We start from the raw sequence: 20,611 nt of genomic DNA on the forward strand, positions 1-20,611 counted from the left end.
ACGTAACACCCCCACCGTTAAGATTATAAATAACAAGAGTTTGTTTGTTTGTTTGTTTGTTTGTGTGTGTGTGTGTGTGTGTGTGCGTGCGTGCGTGCGTGCGTGTGTGTGTGTGTGTGTGTGTGTGTGTGTGTGTGTGAAAGATATCTATCTCTCTCCATGGAAACAAGTTTCTGCCACCACATATCAAGAGGTGGCCAGGCTGGACCCCAAGCTTTTTAACAAGAGGTGTTTATTCACGCGACACAATAGAAGCTTTTCATCGGAAAGACGGTTTCTCTTTGGTCGGAAAATGTCTTTTCCTACACTAAAGAGTCGTTCACAAGCTGCACTAGCAGGAACTCCTGTGTTGTACTCAGGGCTGTAGCTAGAGAATTCAGGGCCTCCTGAAAAAATATTGTTGTGGGCCCCCACTACCCCCCACCAATATCATATAGGCTACTGTACAATAGATGAGCATGGAGGCCCACATAAAACAGAAGATTATGTTGTTGTAAAACCTTTATTTTTAAAGTTAAATGTTTATATAAAAATTACAACTAATAAAAACAAACAAAAAGCAAGAAATTGTTTAATAATAATAAAACGTATAATAAAAAAGTAATCAAAATAATGTTTTTTTTCTTCTTATCAAAAAAATAAAAACGTAAACATTTAGAAATTGACAAGAATGCAGTCAGATTTTAAAAATAAAATCCATTATTGTCTTATTTTTTAATAAAGATAATATGGAACTGGAAATATTACGAAATAAAGCTAATAAATGTATTCATCCAAGTGCAGTGTGTTGTATTGGTGTTTTCTTGATGTAATAAAAACATCATCCGCCGGCAGGTCAGGTGCATAATGCAATGCGTTGTGACCCATGTCCAGGGCCGGCTCTAGGTTATTTGGAGCCCAAGGCGAGAGTGTGTGGACAGTGCACAGTAAAAGTGTACAGCGTGTGCGCAGCTTTCATAATATGATACATACATTTGATTTAATTAACTTTTTTTTTTTTTTTTTTGCAATTTTGCGCCCCGTCCAGCAGATGGCGCCCCAGGCGGCCGCCTGTGTTTCGCGGACCACCTCAAATTTTCGCGGACCACCTCATAATACACATAATAAAATATGTCTACACATACCTGAATTAATCCGCACCTCTAAATAGGCTTACTAGCACTAAAACTATAACTGGTCATCACATCAGTATACGGCTTGTTAAAAGAAAGTTTACTGCTCACAACGGTTGCCACATATTTTATTTATTTATTTACTCAAGTGCCCGAGGGCATAATCAGGTTCATTTGAACAACAGGCTTATTTCCATAGCAATGGAGTATGAAATCTATACAGTAGTAATAAGAACACTTGGATATAGTCAACATTTCAAAACCTTTGGCGATTTTAGGGCATTATTAATCTTCAGAGTTTTACAAGTCCTCAAAAAGTAACGTTAGGCTTGAGTTTGTCCACTTAACAGCACATCCGCAAAACATTTCAGAAATGCGAGATCAAGAAACTAACTGGAAATTAAAATAATAACAGGCCTTATTCATTCCATTTATAAACATTTCGTTTCATAAACTGCCTATAAACTAAAGGCTATGCGTGTGATGTGATAATGAGAACATATCTGCCTCTGCCACTTTTCTCTTCAGAGAACCTGTTGCTACTCACCGATCCATGTTGTGGTTCTAACGGCACTGAACTTGAACGGCCGAGCGCCACTAGCCTATTTTAGTAATCACACAATAACTTGACAATTTCATTTAAATTGTATATCAATATAGGCCTACATATTCTTTTTACTTTTTTAATGGGAAAAAAATATTATTTTATATTTTATTTTGCCTTTCCACGGACCACCTGCAGTACCCTCACGGACCACTAGTGGTCCGCGGGCCACAGTTTGGGAATGGCCGTCCTAGAGGTCTTGTTCTTTTGTCAGGATACAGGTATTCAAGCGCTCCATGGCATGGTAAGTGGAGTTCCACCTTGTTGGACTGGGAACTATCAGCTGGCACCCTAGCTTGTCTTTGATAATGTCTGAAGTTTGTGTGCTTCTGTGTTGCTTGTTCCACAGTCCCTGGCATTTGCCAATTGTTGATCTTGATACTTTTTTAAAGGCCTCTGATTGGGTCAAAGCACCCTCATTGTCTCTCGTTGCAACCAGGTTGAGGGTGTGGCAGGTGCATCGCTGATGAAGTGGGAGACTGTAGTCTTCTTCTGTTTTATTAAAAATATCTGTGACATTTATGAAGACAGTGTGATCCTCCTCTTCTTCCTCATCCTCCTCTTCTCTGTCTTGAATGGTTCTTTGAACTGCTGCACAGACATTGAAAGCCTTCACAAAATTTGAACCATTATCTGTAGTTGTAACAGTAACCTTGTCTTTTATGTTGAAATCTCTGTGCACGTCTTGCAACATCTCAGCTAAAACATCATATGTGTGGTGCCCTATGATGCTGCGACAGACTAATGCCCCAGAGCAGATGCTTAATGTTTCTTGGTTTATCCAGTGGATAGTCACCCCAAGGAAGCTTCTGTTGTTTGACGACCACCCATCTGTTGTGGTACATACATGGTTCTGTTTGGACAAAATCATAGACAGTGTGCTTTTCATTGATGTATACTCATCCTCAAGCATTCTTCCCAATGTTCTCCTGGACATCAAAGGGTTTGCGTAGAGGGTAAAATCTCTCTGAATAAATCTGTATTCTGGTCTCTCCACAGTGTGAAGTGGATGCAATCCTTGAATGATGAAGTTAAGGATTGTCAAATCTCTCTTGGGTTAGGGCGGGTCTACCTCCTCTGAAATACTGTGCTACACTGCCTTGTACGAGAGGAACAGGGTGATCCTCCTCCTCATTCCTGGATGCACTCATTTTCTTGGCGTGCTCACGTTCCATTTCCATGGAAGTCATTTTAGTTGGGTGAACCCTCTATAAAATGTTAAAAACATCATAATTTCAGAATAATGTAAACTTTTCACTTTAAACTTTTCCTCTGATCCTTAATTCTTTCCCCACCTCTTCCCTCCTACATGTACTGTATTTGTTTATTTATTTAAGTTTGGGTAACACTTTATAATAATGTTCAGTTATAAGTCCCTTAAACGTTATTAGTTAATGATGAACTAATTATTTACAAAATATGACTATACATTCACAAATGATTAATTTGATTAATATGTTTTATGCTAACATTTTATGAATTTTTATGAATGTTTTAATTCAGTTATATTAAAATGTATTATTCATAAATTATTGTGGTATGCTATACATAGGTGCTGTTTTATGTTAATAATGTTTTTAATATTGACTTAATATTTAATATTGACTATCATTGTATATTGTTAACTACTTGCGTTGTTTTATTTTAAATGTACATTTTCTCTGAAATTTAAACTTGAGTAAATTTGTTGTGCTACACAATGACAATAAAATACTTGAATTTATGAATGTAGTCATGTTTTATAAATGATTAGTTCATTAACTAATAATTTATAAATAACTGAATAACAAAACATGTATATAAAATGTTATCATACCACTTTTTTTTAAAAAAAGCTGGTTGCCAACCGCTGTAAAACACAAAGAAGAAGAAGTCACCGGCAGGTCCGTGTATAGGGCGGTGGGTGGTGTCACTTGTGCGGCACGCTTGGTTGACATACGTGCTTCAGACTTAATCACGTGGAGGCGTTGCCAAAACATCATTGACGCATCCCGAGTTCCCTCGAAAGGGAACAGCTTATAAATTATACTAAGTGATGTTTTTTGAAAATGTAGAAATGCAGAAATGTTTCTGTGATCTTGATCATGCCTTTTCATAACTCACTAAACAGATACAGTAACAAAAATTACAAATACAGCCTGTACTGTAACATCTTTAATTCAGCAACAATGCTTATGTGAAACATGTATCTTGCAGCGCTCGCTACTGAATTAACTGATTGTTGAAAGTAGTAAATTGAAAGAAGATACAGTTGTGTTTTGGTGATTGAACCAAATGTTCTCAATTCATGTTATAAGAATTGTGTGTTTTGAAACAATGATTATGTGGAATATGTACAACTGTCATGAAAACATGAGAGCATGCCTTTGAGAATTCATTGTCAGGGTCAGAAATTGCAAAGCAGTTCTATAGAATCTATATCTGTGGAAATGTATGAATGATTCATTGATTAACCATTAAGAATTGACAAATGTATTAAACTGAACATAAACTGAAACTGTACATAATTGAAAATATACTAGAATGTCTATAAATTGTGAATTTTTGATGACTTGAAATTAGTACTAAAAAATGTAGAACAGATGAAATACTTACAAAATATATGTTTTATATTGTACAAATTTGATGATCTCTTTTGAGTTTAGGACTAAGAATTTTGACAAATTTACTCTTTAGTAATACCAAAGTGCATAAATACATCTTTAAAACATATATAAAGATGTTCATATAATGTATAGATACCAAGTCAGGAAGTTCATCCACAGGTTTTCACGTTTTTCCAAAAAAATAAAATGTTTTGACATAGTGTTCATTTCACAATGAATGCCAATTATGTGGGCTGCTTCCGTTAAATTTCATCAGAAATTATTAGAAAATCCTCAGATATGCCACATTACATTTCACAAGTTTGTTTGCCCATATAATCTTTAAACTGATAAGGTTAAGCTTATTAACTATAAATATGAAACTGTAGATACTGAGATACTGAAAACAGTCGGTTTGATTTCACAAAATCACAGGTTTTACAGTTTTTTGTTTTGTTTTTTTACAATTTGGGACTTTCTGTTCTGCAAACGTTTTGTCCCAATCTTCAAACAAGATAATTTAAACAGTTAGGATGTTCTGTCATACCATTTCACATAATGTCAGATGAAGATGGTTTAATATTATGAATCTATGGGGTCCAAATGTAATAACATTTAAAAAAAATAAAAACGTTGAGGAGTGAATATCACGTCAGGAGCTTCAAAGGAATAATCGTAAAATTTTATGCCAGCGTTTCAGAGAGAGTGATTTAACGCTAACCCATGACAGCAAAAATATTTTTCCAAATAATTCTCTCATTTGATTTCCTCTGAAGCTTATCTTGTTTCATCAGTGATTTATTAAGTAATGAAACATGAAAACCCATCGTGTGTGTGTGTGTGTGTGTGTGTGGTCCGGGTAAACCCTACGTTATGTGTAGTGAAAAAGATGCTTTGAATTTTGTCTACTGTACTTACATAATTGAAAACATGCTAAATGTCTGTAAACCCTGCATTTTTGATTACCTAAAATTAGTAATAAAAGCTTAGAAAAGTTACCACGGTTTGAATATGAATTGCAATTAATTACTGTAAAGCAAATGAATTTGGTATGTTTTAGTAGCTTTAAATGAATTAAAGGATTTATCTCTAATCCAAGACATCAAAATAGATTTCCAAATAGTTAACCTAGAAGTAATAATAACAGGCCCAACTCTAAGATTAAGCCAAATGTGTGACTCAATTCAACCAAAACTTTGGACCATGTTTAGTTTAGCTGAATCTCTCTTGTATTGTATACAGAGAGCCCAAACCTTCTCCTATTCCTCTTCTGAATATCCACCCCAAGCTCCCTCTTCAAGGCCAATCTGTGATTCCAAGTTTTAACTCTAAGAGCATAAAGCTTTATAAAAATAAGAGACCTGCTTGAGTGAAGGAGGTTTCAGGAGGATCTTCTTGACAATGAGTAGTTTGAGGCAAGCGTAGTGCTTTTGAACACATAGTCTCTAAATTGTGAAAAATCCATCCTAAAATCTCCTTTAAAACAAGATTTAATGAATTGGTGTTCACTAGATGTTGCATACTGTAGATGATACAATATTTACTCATTTAGCATTTTTACTTAAAGGGTTAGTTCACCTAAAAATGAAAATTCTGTCAGTAATTACTCACCCTCATGTTGTTCCAACCCCGTAAGACTTTCGTTCATCAAGGTATTTTTGATGAAATCTGAGAGCCGTCTCACTCCTCCATAGGCTTCTCTGTTATTGAAACTTGCCGGCCCAGAAAGTTAGTAAAGACAATGTTTAAAATAGTACAAGTGACTACAGTGGCTCAACCTTAAGTTTATCAAGCAACGAGAATACTTTTTGTGCACAAAAAACAACAACAAAAAGAAAGTTAGTAAAGACAATGTGAACTCACGTCAGAGGCCCACACAGAAGAAAATGAATAGCTGGATAAAGTCATTAGATTAATCTGATCATTTTCATGCGTCCTCAGAAGGATGTTTTCTTGAACAAGGTTCGAACAGCTTGTAGGAGTTCAGTTTTGCAGGAACTTACTGAGAGGACAGTGACTGATTTCCTGAAGAAGAAAAAAATGAACAGAAACCAATTTAGAAAAAAGTACAACATTCATTTATCATTTGAATAGAGAAATAGCTGCTGGGCGAGGATGCTCTGTCAGATGCTGAAATGGCTGAAGCCGCCCAGCCTCCCTGCCCCGCTAACGCTGAGCTGGTGGAGATAATGGAGACTTTTAATGGAGAGAATTTTATCATAGTAGCTCAAAATTGATCAGAAATTACTACTCTACTTTGCTCTTTGCAATTTTTTTTTTTTGTTCTTCCTCCTCCTTGTACCCCTATTTTTACAGTACTGTACCCTGCATCTCACAAACTTGTCCTTTGTCTCTGTGATACTGTAATTAATGATCACTTTATCATTTCTAAATTAAATATTACATTATTTACAAACCAGTTATTTAGGAGTTGTCAGTGGTTCATAAGATCATTTAGAAAAGTGTAAGTAAATGTTTAATAATATATTTAAATGTACATTTATACATCTTAGACATATAGTAAGGTTCCTCAGTGTGTTAACAAATGCGGTAACACTTTACAATAAGGTTCATTAGTTAACATTAGTTAACTACTTTCGCTAACATAAACTAAGAATGAGCAATACTTATTCAGCATTTATGAATCTTAGTGAATACTAATTTCCACATTTACTAATACATTATTAAAATCAGATGTTGTATTTGTTAACATTAGTTCATGCACTGTGAACTAACATGAACAAACAATGAACAGATTCATTTTTAGTAACTTATATTAACAAAGATGAATGAATACTGTAACAAATGTATTGCTCATTGTTAGTTGAGGTTAGTTAATACATTAACTAATGTTAAGTAATGAACCTTATTGTAGTGTTACCATAAATGCTTTATTAACACGTATTCCTATACTGTAATTCATGATTAATTCAGGTAGTTATAAAGCATTTAGTAGTTGTCAGTTTACTATTTTTGTCAGTAACGGGTAACTAATACTGGATTTTTATTATTATTATTATTATTATTATTAATATCCCATCATGTTATGGTTGTGCTCTTTTTTTTTTATAAAGTTTGATAATTTCATCTTGATAAACAAGAAATATCACGGCTATCACGGGTAAGACTGTGTCTTGAGATATAAGAAAACCACAACACCCTTCAGTCTCACTATGATTGTACATTTTCGCTGCATCAAGAAATAAATCAGGAATCTGTGTTTGAGTTAAATAAGTGTGAAAATACATGTATTAAGCATTTATAACATGTGAGTTAAAAATGTCTCACTATTTGGCAGGTAGTGTGTTAAAGTTGCCGTTTTTATTCATGCCGTTGTAACTGCTTATCAATAATTTATAAGGTATTTTTAAATGATTCATTAATCATTAACAAACACCTTTATAAACCCTTTACCAAGGGAACCTTAGTGTAAAGTGTTACCAAGAAATGTTTAGTTGTTTGCTGTGCTCCAGTATTTCCTTTTGAAACGTATAATGTTTCTCTTACTGATTATTTAAAACACGAATTGTACCAGTGTCACATGCTGCAATGACGACTGAATCACTCACTTGAACTCCTCTACATTTCCTTTAGAAACCTAATTCATTCCATGTTGGTGTAGGGTTCACTGTTTTTTTTGTCAATCTAACCTTGTTTTTTGGTGATTTCTGAAGTACTGAACAGATTATGTGAAGAATGAATGTGCCCAATGACTGCTAAACCTGTGGGAATCAGACGTGCGGTTACATGCAGACAAGACAAAGATCACGGGTGCACATTCCACGTTTCACTATTAGTCATATATCAGTAATAAAACCAATAAATGGTGTCATGATATAATTTTTTTTCTAGCTTTAGCACTATATGTACAAGCAGATAGTGTCAAAAAGTAAAAAAAAAAAAAACACGTCTCAAATTAACAGTTTCAGCATTGTTTTAATCATGTTACAGAGTGTGTGTAGGTTTGACTACTTGTGAGGTCCAAAATGTCCTCATTAAAGGGTTAGTTCACCCAATAATGTAAATTCTGTCATCATTTACTCACCCTCATGTCGCTTCAAACCTATAAGACTTTAACTGATGTGTGAGTTGATGAAGTTTCTTTGTGAATAAAAGCCTAAAGTCAATCTGTTCATCACATAAAGCGAGTCAAAAGTCTGAGATCAAACCCCTTCAATAAAACAATAAAACCCACTGATCTGGAAGGAAGATTTCCGAGAAAGAGCATTAAAAGAGCATTGCCCAAACTTTTACAGCTAATTAAATAAACATACAGTACCAGTGAAAAGTTTGGTCACACCTTCTCCTTTATTATTTTCAACATTTTACATTAATACTGAAGACATACAATCTATGAAAGAACACATATGGAATTATGTAGTGAACAAAAAAGTGTTAAACAACACAGAATATGTTATATATTTTAGATTGTCGGAAGTACATTCAGCTTTGATGACAGCTTAGCACACTCATTCTCCCAGTCCGCCTCATGAGGTACTCCCCTGGTTGAATGGTTTTCCAGCAATCTTGAAGGAGTTCCTAGAGGTGTTAGCTGCTTTTCCTTCACTCTTAGGTCCAACTCATCCCAAACCATCTCAATTGGATTTAGATCAGGTGATTGTGGAGGCCAGGACATCTGATGCAGCACTCCATCACTGTCCTCCTTGGACAAATTGCTCTCAGATAACCTAGAGGTGTGTTTGGGATCATTGTCCTGTTGGAAAACAAATGATGGCCCCACTACTGTAAGTGCAAAGCAGATGGGATAGCATGTTGCTGCAAAATGCTGTAGTAGCCATGCTGGTTAAGTGTGGCCTAAATTTTGACTAAGTCACCATAGCCCCTTTCACACAGTGTGATGATGATGATGAAATTGCCAGAACGCCTTCTGTGTGAACGCAAACACGACCCGGGATTGATGCCGGCATAGATGCCGGGTTGGGGACCTAGTAACATTGCCGTGTTCAGTCCCGGAACGCGCGCTGTGTGAACAAAAGCCGTAATAATGCCGTGTCGTAGTGATAGCGCTGAAGCCAGGATTGTTGGCCAGCTGTGAAATGGTACGTAATGCGCAAGTTTATGATCGAATCAGAGAAAAAAAAATGCACAAGCGTGGTTTCTCGAGAGAGAAATCGCAGCTCATAAGCAAACTTAAGACGCTGCTGAGACATTACAAGTCACATCGATGTCACGTGTCTTTACGGGTTGTGTGTGAACGCACTCTCTGATTCCGGAAAATCACTGGCAGTGTGAATGAACCAAAATCAAACGAACCCGGGTCAAATCCTGGGTCACTTTATCCGTGTATTTTCCGGAATCTCTGTGTGAAAGGGGCTCAACAGTGTCACCAGAAAAGCCCCCCCACACCATCACACCTCCTCCTCCATGCTTCACATGGGAACCACACATTCAGGAACCATCCGTTCACCCTCTACAACTAACAAAGACAGCGTTTAGAACCAAAAATCTCAAATCTGGACTCATCAGACCAAGAGACAGTTTTCCACTGATCTAATGTCCATTCCTTGTGTTTTTGGCCCAAGCAAGTCTCTTCTGCTTGTTGTTCTTCAGAAGTAATGGTTTCTTTGCCGCAATTCGACCATGAAGGCCTGACTCGTGCAGTCTCCTCTGAACAGTGGATGTTGAAATATATCTGCCACTTGACCTCCGAGAAGCATTTATGTGGGGATAATATGAGGTGCTGTAAATCTGCGGTTTTTTAGGCTCTTGGATTTCCTTTTCTGGGACGGTCCTCAAGAGAGCCAGTTTCATAATAGCGTTTGATGGGTTTGGCGACTGAACTCGGGGACACATTCAAAGTTCTTGAGATTTTTCGGATTGACTGACCTTCATTTCTTAAAGTATAGATGGACTTTCTTTTCTCTTTACTTAAGTGAGTGTTTCTTGCCGTAATATGGATTTGTATAGTAGTTGTAGAAGCACGAATACGGTTTTCTTTGATCACTTTCTTAATGTAGACTTATAGCTATTTTCCCAGTTTGAATAACTGTTTTGTTTTTCATGCTACTGAAATAACCAATGTTAAGTCTTTTTTCCCCCTAATCCGTAAAAAGCATTAAACAAATTAATTAACAGAGCTTGTTTTGTCTGTCAGCAGAATATGATGTGCTTTTCCCCCACCAAGAAAACTTTGTCGACTTAATAATTATCATTACAATTTCAAGAGCAATAATCAACCATAATAATTTTGTCAAAGCAGTGCTTTTACACTTGTTACGGTCCCTGGTCTAGGTCAGGGATGTGACATAAACAACAAAACAATACTTCTTAGTTAGCCTTTTTTTATTATTATTGTCTTTTCATGCTCTCTTGTTTGTCTTCAGAGCGGTGTACTTCAAATTTTACAAAACAATCTCTTGAAAAGAAAGAATCAAACAAACAAGGAAAAGATTCGAAGCAAAATCTTCAGGGGTGAGCTAATGCCAAAACAATAAACAAACAGAAACTAACTTTCCCACAAAAAAATAACTTCCCTACGAATCATAAAATAAAATATTCCGGGGAATTTATAGTCCAGGCCTCTTCTCTGGTCCAACCACCAATAGCTTCTCATTATGTCCAGGACCAATCCTAAAGGAGGAGAAGACAACAGCAAAAACCACAACAGACAAAACATAGCTGCATTAGGTCCAGGGCTGCCAACTCTCACGCATTGAACGTGAGACTCATGCAATTGACACTTTTCACACGCTCTCACGCCACACATCCATTTTCTCACGCACAGAAAAATTGAGGAGCAAAGAGCTACTTTTAATATTAAACTAATTCTCAGCTCTTAGATTCCGTCAATTTTATTACCAAATTCAGACAAAAATACATTTGGTGCTTGTAAATGTGACGTGACAGATCGCTGAGCGCCTCAGTTCAAGTGCACGTGAACCGATCATCTGTTACTTTTTTATTTAAAGATGCAGTACAACTTACCGAAAGTATACATAATATCGACCAATCAGTGTTTTTCAACCACGGAGAGAGGTCAATATAACAGCAGGAGAACACATAACGTTACATTTAGCTCAGGAAAGCCAATTAATGACCATAGCATGTTAATTGAATAGAAAAAGAGAGATTTTGCTGAGCACTATATTACATATTTATTATATTTTTACTTATGTCATTAAATAATTGTTATTATAACAAAAACTGCCATATATTAAATTTAATTTGTTATTTTTAACATTTAATAATACCAGCAGATTGGGCCCTCTGTTACAGCATTAGGTGAGATTATTTTTTTTTATAAAATTTTAAATAAACATGTATCCAAATTAGTCAATATTGAATCAAAATCGGAATAAAATCACAAGAATGGAATTGAAATCTTGAATTTTTTGTCAAGCAATAATAAAAACTGTATCCTACCAGTCATTGTACAATGTAAACATTGTAACGTTGTCACTAAACTTCATAAAATTCTATTAAGTTACCAAATGTTTTGACAATCACAATTACACTTATTGTGATGCAATATTTGTTTTTACATACATGAAAATTGTTTACACCAAGTTTTTTTTTTTTTTTTTTTTATAAATACTGAGGTTTTTATAAGATAATGATTCTACACTGGATTTTTCACAACCCAAGCATTAAACTTCTTTTAAAACACAGAATGCATACAGATAATACACTGCGCTGGCAACAAAAAGACCATAAAAACCATGACATATAAATTTATGTGTATACATGGCGAGAAGTGAGAGAAACATAGACAAAACTGAACACAAGAAGGCAGCATTGTTCTATCTGCGTTTAGTTTATGTAGAAACTCTGAACTGAAATTTCTCATACTGTAATGGTCTCAATGGATGGGTTGAAAAATGGGTCACAGTTCTGTTCTGAATCTTTAATTTTCCAATAAAGGTTTGAGAATTTACTGAAATACTGCCTACAGTATAATGTTATGAGATTGCACTAAATCCAGAAAATATTCAAAACTGCATTGTTATCATCTCTAACTACATTGTCACTATTAGAAGAACCAAATTTGATGGTAAATCTTTAAAATAAAGTTCCATTTGTTAACAAGGTTAATAAGCGCTCTAAAATTTAGTAATATAACTAGTTCATATAAACTAATGCATTAACTAAAGTTAACAAATGAGACCTTATTTTAAAGTGTTTTTTTAAGTATTACTGTCCCGTCTCAAATTTCTTAAAACAACTGAGCAATTTCCCATCATAAACCCACAGATGTCTTTTCTCAAAAAAACTGCTCCAAACATCTCGATCCAGCAACTGGACTAGTTCTAAGCTTTGGGTGTAACAGCTCTGGAACGTCATGAGCAGTAGTGTAACTCTCTGATGTTTGATGCAGAAACCTGAGCGAGGTGAGTTGGGATCAGTGCACTGTTCTGTGACCGAGTCCGAGTGCCTGTTCTGGAGCCGTTCAGCCTCAAAGGATGTGTGACGACTGACACTCTGGAGGAACATTTGAATTTCACAGCCCGTCATTAAAAAACTCTTATTCCTGTGTCAGGTAGACTTACAGGTAATCAATCACCTTGTCACAGTGATTTTTCCCTCTAATATTTTGTCTCATTTCAAACCTTTTAATGTTGCCTCTGCTTATGATTAGGCTTTTGTTTCTCCCTCTCAGCTACTTTTCACTTCACATTTCTGGATCAGATTGCACCTAAACACCACACCACCTATATGTGCTTATTGAACGTGTAAATCCGTCTAAATCGGTCCAATGGCGGTATCCGATAGAATGAGTGAAGGTCTCTGCGCGTTACTGTCTTTTCCGCGTGGCAAAGTAATTTAGTTCCAATTAAACTTATATGACTCCATTTTATCACGGCCTCAAATTTAGGTTAGAATGCCAATTGGTTAATGGTCAATTATATAATAGTTTTGCAGCACATTTGATTATTCTTTTCAACTCTTTACTTATATTTTACCCATTCATGCTAGGAAGTTATGTAGCTTTGAAGTCCTCACGCCTTCTGTTTAACGCGGGTCTCACGATCACAAACTCGCCAGCTTCGGTCACTAAACAGAGGTAATTGGCTATATACCCGATATCTTATTATCAAAGATATAACAGATATAAGTCGACCAACATTACTTGTCTTATAATAGCTTTGGATTGGTCATGCTGTGGTTTCCCACGTACACTTATCTAAAGTGACATTAAATTAAAACAGAGGTAAAACACACCCAGATTTAGGTTGGTCAAGCAGCATTTTGATGTCCTAAACGGAAATTCACTTCTTGTCTTTACAAAACCAAGTACACTTGAATTAGTGCCAAATATCAGTCTTCACTAATCTGACGCAGCCTTTGCGGTAACATACGAATCCGTTTAATCTACTTGGGAAAACAATATCAGAGCAAGTCAGAATTAAATCAAATGTAACAATTTATTATGTCAGGTAAATGTATCATGCCAATTTCATAATCGGTTCAAAGATAATCAATACAATACCATCAAATGCTCAGAGATAAAGAGTAAAAGATGAACCTGACTCAAGAAATGCATGATGCTGAGTGTCTTGCCCACACTCCACATCACGGGCTAATGTGAGCTACAAATCGCCCTGAGCCTCTTGTTGCATTTCTTTACATAGACAGAAACTTCTTTCACATGGAAACATTTGCTACCAATGGGAATTTGCATTCAGAGTTTACACCTTTTGGGCAGGATGCCATTTACCTGGAAGACACACCCTCCTCTGTGTGCAAGTTATCTCTAAACTCTTAAGAACCTTTTTACCTTTTGGTTTACTTCTTTAGTAATGAGACCTTTGTACCAGTCGCACTGAGACATTTCAAATTATTCCAAACATGTATAATACTGTATGATAGTTATTCATATTAAACCATATAGATTTTTTGGGTGAATTTCAGGTGATCTCAGCATGAGAGAGAGAAGGAACGGGGGAATGTGGAGTCAAGGCCAAGAGATGTAGATTAGGATGATTCTGAGGTGAGACTTGCGTCTCGAATGGTGATGCTAATTTCACAAGAGAGAGTTCAAATGTTAATTTCCTTTGTTTTCTCCGAGAGTTGCCCTCTCTTCCAGTTTTTCCAGTCTTACAAACATTTCAATATCATTTGCATAATGGGAAGATATCCACACACCAAATAAGTTAAACATTTAAAAAGTGCTTTTCTCCACATAAAATATGGCGAACAAGTACTTTTCTGTAACATTTTAATGTACTTCCAAACACCTCTCGTTGTTTGTTACACAAATCAAAGTAACTTCAGTATACAGAACCAAGTGAAAAGTGTCAGCTTAAAAGCCATTTAGTGCTACATTTCGGCACTTTACTCCGTCAACTTTAATTTGTAAGAGTTTTACACTTATAGCACAGAGAGAAATTGACACACACACACACACACACACACACACACACACACACACACACACACACACACACACACACACACACACACACACACACACACACACACACACACACACACACACACACACACACAGGAAACTTTCTTTCATTAACAAGATATCATTTTCTGTCTTTTTTCAGCAGAAGTGATCTTTCTCCTCATTTTTCATATTACTGGTTGTGCTCTATGAAAATCTGTCAAAACTCAAAAGGGTTTTCCTACATCACATTTCTCTGATAATTCAGCCTTTTTCTTTAGTTCAAAGTACATTCATCCATTGTCTCTCATATTCATCAGAGCAGTGCAGTTACCCATCATGCTTCACCCTGAACATGATGAACAGTATCTAAATGAATAACAAAATAATATCTAATTTGAGCAGAATAATGCAGGTTGCCAACTTTTCTTCTCAAAAACTGCAATGTCATAGCTTTTTAATCTATTAGGGCTGTTTACACAGGAAACATTATTGCAAACATATGAGGCAATTTTTTAATTCTGTGGTAAAGCAGCTCTCCCATAGTGTGATTAGTTGAGTTTAGACTTTAGTTTAACTTATCTTGGTAATACAGCATTATTAAGGAAACAAGGATAACAATGCACCATGCTTAATGATCTATGAGATCTGGCACAGAATAGTATCAGGTCCAATAAAACCCTGCACTCTAAAACATTGTGGGTTATTTTTTCTACCCAAATCCTGGGGTGAGCCTTTTGGGGTTTTTTTTGGGGTAATGTCAGATGTAACAACCCAGTGTTTGGGTAGTTTTTGTGTGACCAAGTTCCTGGTCAGATATAACAACCCAGGGATTGAGGTATTTATCGCAGGCTTTTTGCGACCTCTTCAGGAGAGAGCATGCAGTGCAGCTCCGTCAAAATGGCGTGTCCCTTCGGTAAAATAGGCCTACAGGTTTGTGTACATTTTATTTTATCTATAAATTCGCTATTATGCTGTATATTATTTAATTTTATTCAAAGCAAAATACATGGGCGTGATATGAGTCACTTAAATGAGTGTCTCGTCGATCTTTTTGTGTGATGGAAACGCCTGATACCTTGCATAAAATGTTATGATTTTATTCAAAAAGATACAGAATAAATACGTATGATGTTAAAATATGTTTTCAGAAGTGTACACTGATTATTTATGGACAGGTTATGGAGTCAGTCACAGCATATCTCGGCTACGAGTAAAACGTAGAAGTTAGAAGTTCCGCCGCTGAACATGATACAAGTACCGGCAAGAGATCCAGCGCCGTTAACGGGACAACAGAGACTGGTCAATTACACTTGAATTACTTATAAATGTTTATTTTTTACTTCTCTATAGTTGTTAAACGAGCATACACATTGGAAATGTGTATTTATAAAATATATTGTAAAATATGATTGAAAATAAAGGAATTATCATGCAAGCCAGTGGTTGTATGGAGTAGCCTATTTTAAAAAGGTTACTTTAGAGGATTTAAATTAATACAGAATTAAAAAAAAAAAAAAAAAAAGAAGCTAGTATTATAGTAAAAATTAATCAACTGTTCTGTGTTAAATCAAACCATTATGCTGGGTTAAATAAACAACCCAATTTTCTGGGTAAAATGAACCCAACATGTGTTTGCCAAGCCCTTTATGTTTTATATTTACCCAGCCCTTGGGTTGTTTTTAACCCAGTGTTTTTGTTGTTTGCGAGTGTGCTTATCTCACACTCATGAATTATGAGAACTCTGGGAATAAAAATTTGGAGGATGCATGACATTTTATGGGTAATGAATTTCACCAAACACAATGTAACACCAAAACCTTTAACTCCTAGGTGTGGATGCATGGAAATTAAAACATTTATGCCTGGTTTCACAGACAGGGCTTAGATTAAGCCAGGATTAGGCCTTTAAGTAGTTTTTATAAACATACCCTAGCAAAATAAAATGTTTAACTGGTGTACATCCTGAGACCAATAAAAAGTGGAAGTTGCTTTCAATTAAAAAAGCTCATACATGTATTTTAGTCTGAGACTAAACTTAAGCCTTGTCTGTGAAACCTTGGGCTAAAATGCTAAAATAATTAGAGCTCAACTCATTACTTCATGTTCATGAATTGATTTATATGTTTAACAGCTGTGGAATTAAACTGCTGCAATTGAATGAATGAGTTTGTGAGTTGAAACGATCAGATCCGTGTGCTACAACCCCATTTCCAGAAGTTGGGTCATTTTGTAAAATGCAATAATGCAAGTGAAAGAAATGCAATGGCAATTCTCTTTAACCTTTTTTTAACTGACAAAAGTACAAAGCAAAGTTTTCCAATGTTTTCATTGAACAACATAATTGTATTTTGTAAATATAAGCAAATTTTGATATTGATGGCTGCAACACACTAACTTTATCATTATGAATATAAACAACTAACATGGCTGTTAGTACTCACTATCAAGCTAGCATATCGATACTGGTAAAGTTTAAAATATATTGAGTTTGATTCGGTAACGAGCTAGAACATAAGGCAAAGCTAAAAACAGGTTGCAGTGATACACGTTTTCCCATTACCATCAGTTACACTGTGATGAAGGTGAATTTCGTGTAAGATTCATAACATATACAGTGTTTTGCATGTAAGAGCTTCCATTACCATTCCATTGTAATGAGGACTAACATTACACTCCGGAGACAAGTAGCCTACCTTTCTACCTTACTAGTTCCTTTTTTTGCCTTGTTTGCCTTCGCTGACTGTATATGCAGGTACTGGGAATTTTGACTGCTCTTTCTCTGCCATAATTGTGATTCTTCCTAGCTTCCGTGCCTCTCTCCGTGCCTCTTCCTCTCCTCGGGTCAAACAGGTGCGCGCATGTGGGCAGCTCCTGTAGCAGCAGGGGTGGTAGCCATGGTAGCGAGGGAGAGTGACAGTTCCGAATGGAAATAAGTAGCTGGGTTTATTGCGCCCTGAGAGGACTACAGACACTCGATTTTTATACTCTCTTTTTCAGAGTACTGACATTTTAATTATGTATTGGTATATAAAGAAAGTTGAAACAAATTTTGAAAAAAATTTTTTTGGAAAAAACTGCCAACCCTGCCTTTAACACAGTCTGACACTGCATCAAGAAATGCCACTTGAATCTCTGTTACGCAAGGAGAAAGCTATACATGAGTTCTAACAAAGATTCCGGCGAGTTCTCTGGGCCCGAGCTCATCTCAGATGGTCTAGAAGACAGTGTATGCTGTGGTCAGATGAGTCCATGTTTCAGCTTGTTTTGGGGAAAAACAGACATCGAGTTCTCAGTCCCAAAGACGAAAGGGACCAACCAGACTTTCATCAGTGACAGATGCAAAAGCAAACATCTGTCATGGTATTGGGAGGCATCAGTGGGTAACTTGCATTTGTGTGAAGGTAGCACTGACAGTATATTTAGATTATACAGAGACATAAACTGCCATCAAGATGACATCTTTCCTGGGGAGAAAGACAATGCCAGGCCTCATTCTGCACATGCTAAAACTGAGTGGTTTCTAGACACTGCACCATAGAAGAGATGTGCCTGACTGCAGTCCAGATCTGTCTCTTATTGGAAATGTAGGATCACCCATCATGAAAAGGAGAATCAGACAGCGATGGCCATAGACAGTTGTCTTATATCAGACAAGATAGGCAAATATTCCACTTGCAACATTTCAACAATTAGTATCCTCAATTCCCAAATGATTAAAAAGTGTAATTAAAAGGAAATGTGATGTGACACAACGGTAAACATGCTTCTGTCCTAACTTTTCAAAGTTAGTCAGTGAAAACATTGGAAATATTTTCTTTGTACATTTGTGAGTTAAATAAAGGTTCAAGAGATTTAAAAAAATCACAGATTCTTGATTTTATCGCATTTTACAAAATGTCCCAACTATTCTGGAAATGGGATTGTATAATAAACCTGCTCTGTCACTCCTCTGTCTTGGATGGACTGTTGCTATAGGGCAAGTACAGAGTTACAATTTAAAATACGAGCATTTCAATTAATAGTAAGTGAAAAAATATTTTTTGGATGGTTTCTGAATTCTTTTTTGTTAAAATTCTATAGACAAGAAAACACAAACACTCCCTATCCATTTTAAGCACTTAAAATCTCTTATTAGTTCCAAAATATTTTATCAACTCAAGGCTGAAATTTCAACCCCTAAAAACATGCAATTATCAATGGGATACGCACAGCATTATTCATGCAACTTATCATGTGAGAGCATAGGCATTATTTTATTGGAACTCAGTGTAATGATCTATTGATGAGTCTATGGATACTGGAATTGGAAGATCATTGGAGCAGAAATGGCACAGGGAATGCCAGGCCGCACCAGTCTGGAATGATTGACAGCTCACAGCTGACCCTGGCTCTTGTTGACTTCACAGTACCTCCATTTAATCAATTATTGGTATGTTACTGTCCACATCTGTAAACTATAGAGAAATATGAATTGCATGATTGGAAATATTTAAACACTGAAGTTCAAAGTTCACTAATGAACGGAAATGCAGATTGTTTTCATGAATTATATTGTCAGCGAGAATATGGCCACATTTTCAATACTTTTTTAACCTTTGATGTTGAGCAGATTATATGGACCGCTATCATTCTGCATCAAAGAAGCTTTCATTTCATCATCACTGTATTTATTTATTTAACCATTTAACTTGTAAACTTTTTATACTTTCTCTGGCAATAATTACTTTTACTTGGCATTGGATATTACTTTTATTAAATAATTTTCAGACCTCGTGCAGGCAAAATCTCAAAATCTGTGATCAGTGCAAAGAATTATAACATTTCTGTGAAAAATAATTTATTACCCAGCAAAAGCAGTAATTTTACAAAAATAAAGCAAATTTGTACAATCAGTTTTTAAAATGACTCTGAAACAATAATCAAGTCAAGATTATGACCATAAAAAAAGCCATTATTACAAGATACAGCAAATAAATTCCTTCACACATAAAAATAATTTATAAGTTAAAATCCTTTTCTTTTTTTCTTTTTTTTTCTTTTTTTTTGGAGTGTCATGTGGTCAATAAATATTACCCCCAAAAAATAAATAATAATAATTTAAACTACAGGTTATGGTTTGTGGTAATAGGAGATGGTATAGGCTCTCGGGAGTGAAATAATCAACATTATCAAGAAACAGTGCAGAAGTGAGGTCCTGGACTTGGATCTTTAAATTTTCTGCAAGTAGAAGAAAGAATATGGCTCAGTGCATAATATATAATGATGCAAAGCATAAAATTAATATGTTCAAAATGTACATAATCTGCCAATAAGTGAAAAAGAAATAAGCATAAAAGTTATTAAATGTTTGTTTAACTGGGCTGTGGACCCATGGATATGGAAGCGCTGTTATTATTCTTAAAAAAAAAAAAAAAGGATAATCAAATTGATTAATGAATGAATCATGAAATGATTCAACTGAATCATGCAATGGTACTTATACAACACATATTTATTGATAAGTCTTCTCTTATTTAGATGCCAATTAATAGGGTTTAGACAATCAAACACTATTAAAAAATGTATTAGCTTAAAATAATAAACATGCATTACAACAATTTACATAAAACAGTTTGTCAGTATTATGCTTAACACAATTTGGCTGAATTACATAAATGATATGTAAAATATTAGCTTTTTCCTAATTTGAAAATTTCCCTTGCCACTGTTGCCTTTGTCACTATAGCTTTGAAATGTACTATTGCATTGTGGTTGTGTTACCTGGGATTGTTATGCCTGTTGTCGTACTTTATTCTACTATGTTGCAACTCTGGTCTCAGTTGTGGTGCTTTCTGTTGCAGTGGTGCTTTCTGTTGTTGTAGTCTCAGTTGTGGTACTTTCAGGAGTTGTTGTGCCTGTGGTCGTACTTTCTGTTGTTGTAGTACCTACAGTTGTGGTCTCAGGGCTGGTGCTTTCC

General features: G+C 35.6%; 1 protein-coding gene across 1 annotated transcript in view; it reads right to left on the reverse strand.

Annotated features, from left to right (window-relative positions):
- Window positions 1–1,906: 1,906 nt before the first annotated feature.
- Window positions 1,907–20,611, reverse strand: part of LOC311306287 (uncharacterized protein) — a gene marked incomplete at its 3' end in the record, with an annotated part of 44,848 nt that continues 26,143 nt past the window's right edge. The window contains exons 16-18 of the mRNA XM_084434609.1: window positions 8,743–9,044; window positions 2,789–2,924; window positions 1,907–2,307 (exon numbers count right to left, since the gene is read on the reverse strand). Coding sequence (XP_084290735.1) covers window positions 1,907–2,307; window positions 2,789–2,924; window positions 8,743–9,044 — 839 coding nt within the window. The remainder of the gene's footprint in view (window positions 2,308–2,788; window positions 2,925–8,742; window positions 9,045–20,611) is intronic.

The sequence above is a fragment of the Rutilus rutilus genome, assembly GCF_951802725.1.
Source record: "Rutilus rutilus genome assembly, chromosome: 16".
In the NCBI taxonomy this organism is placed as follows: domain Eukaryota; kingdom Metazoa; phylum Chordata; class Actinopteri; order Cypriniformes; family Leuciscidae; genus Rutilus; species Rutilus rutilus.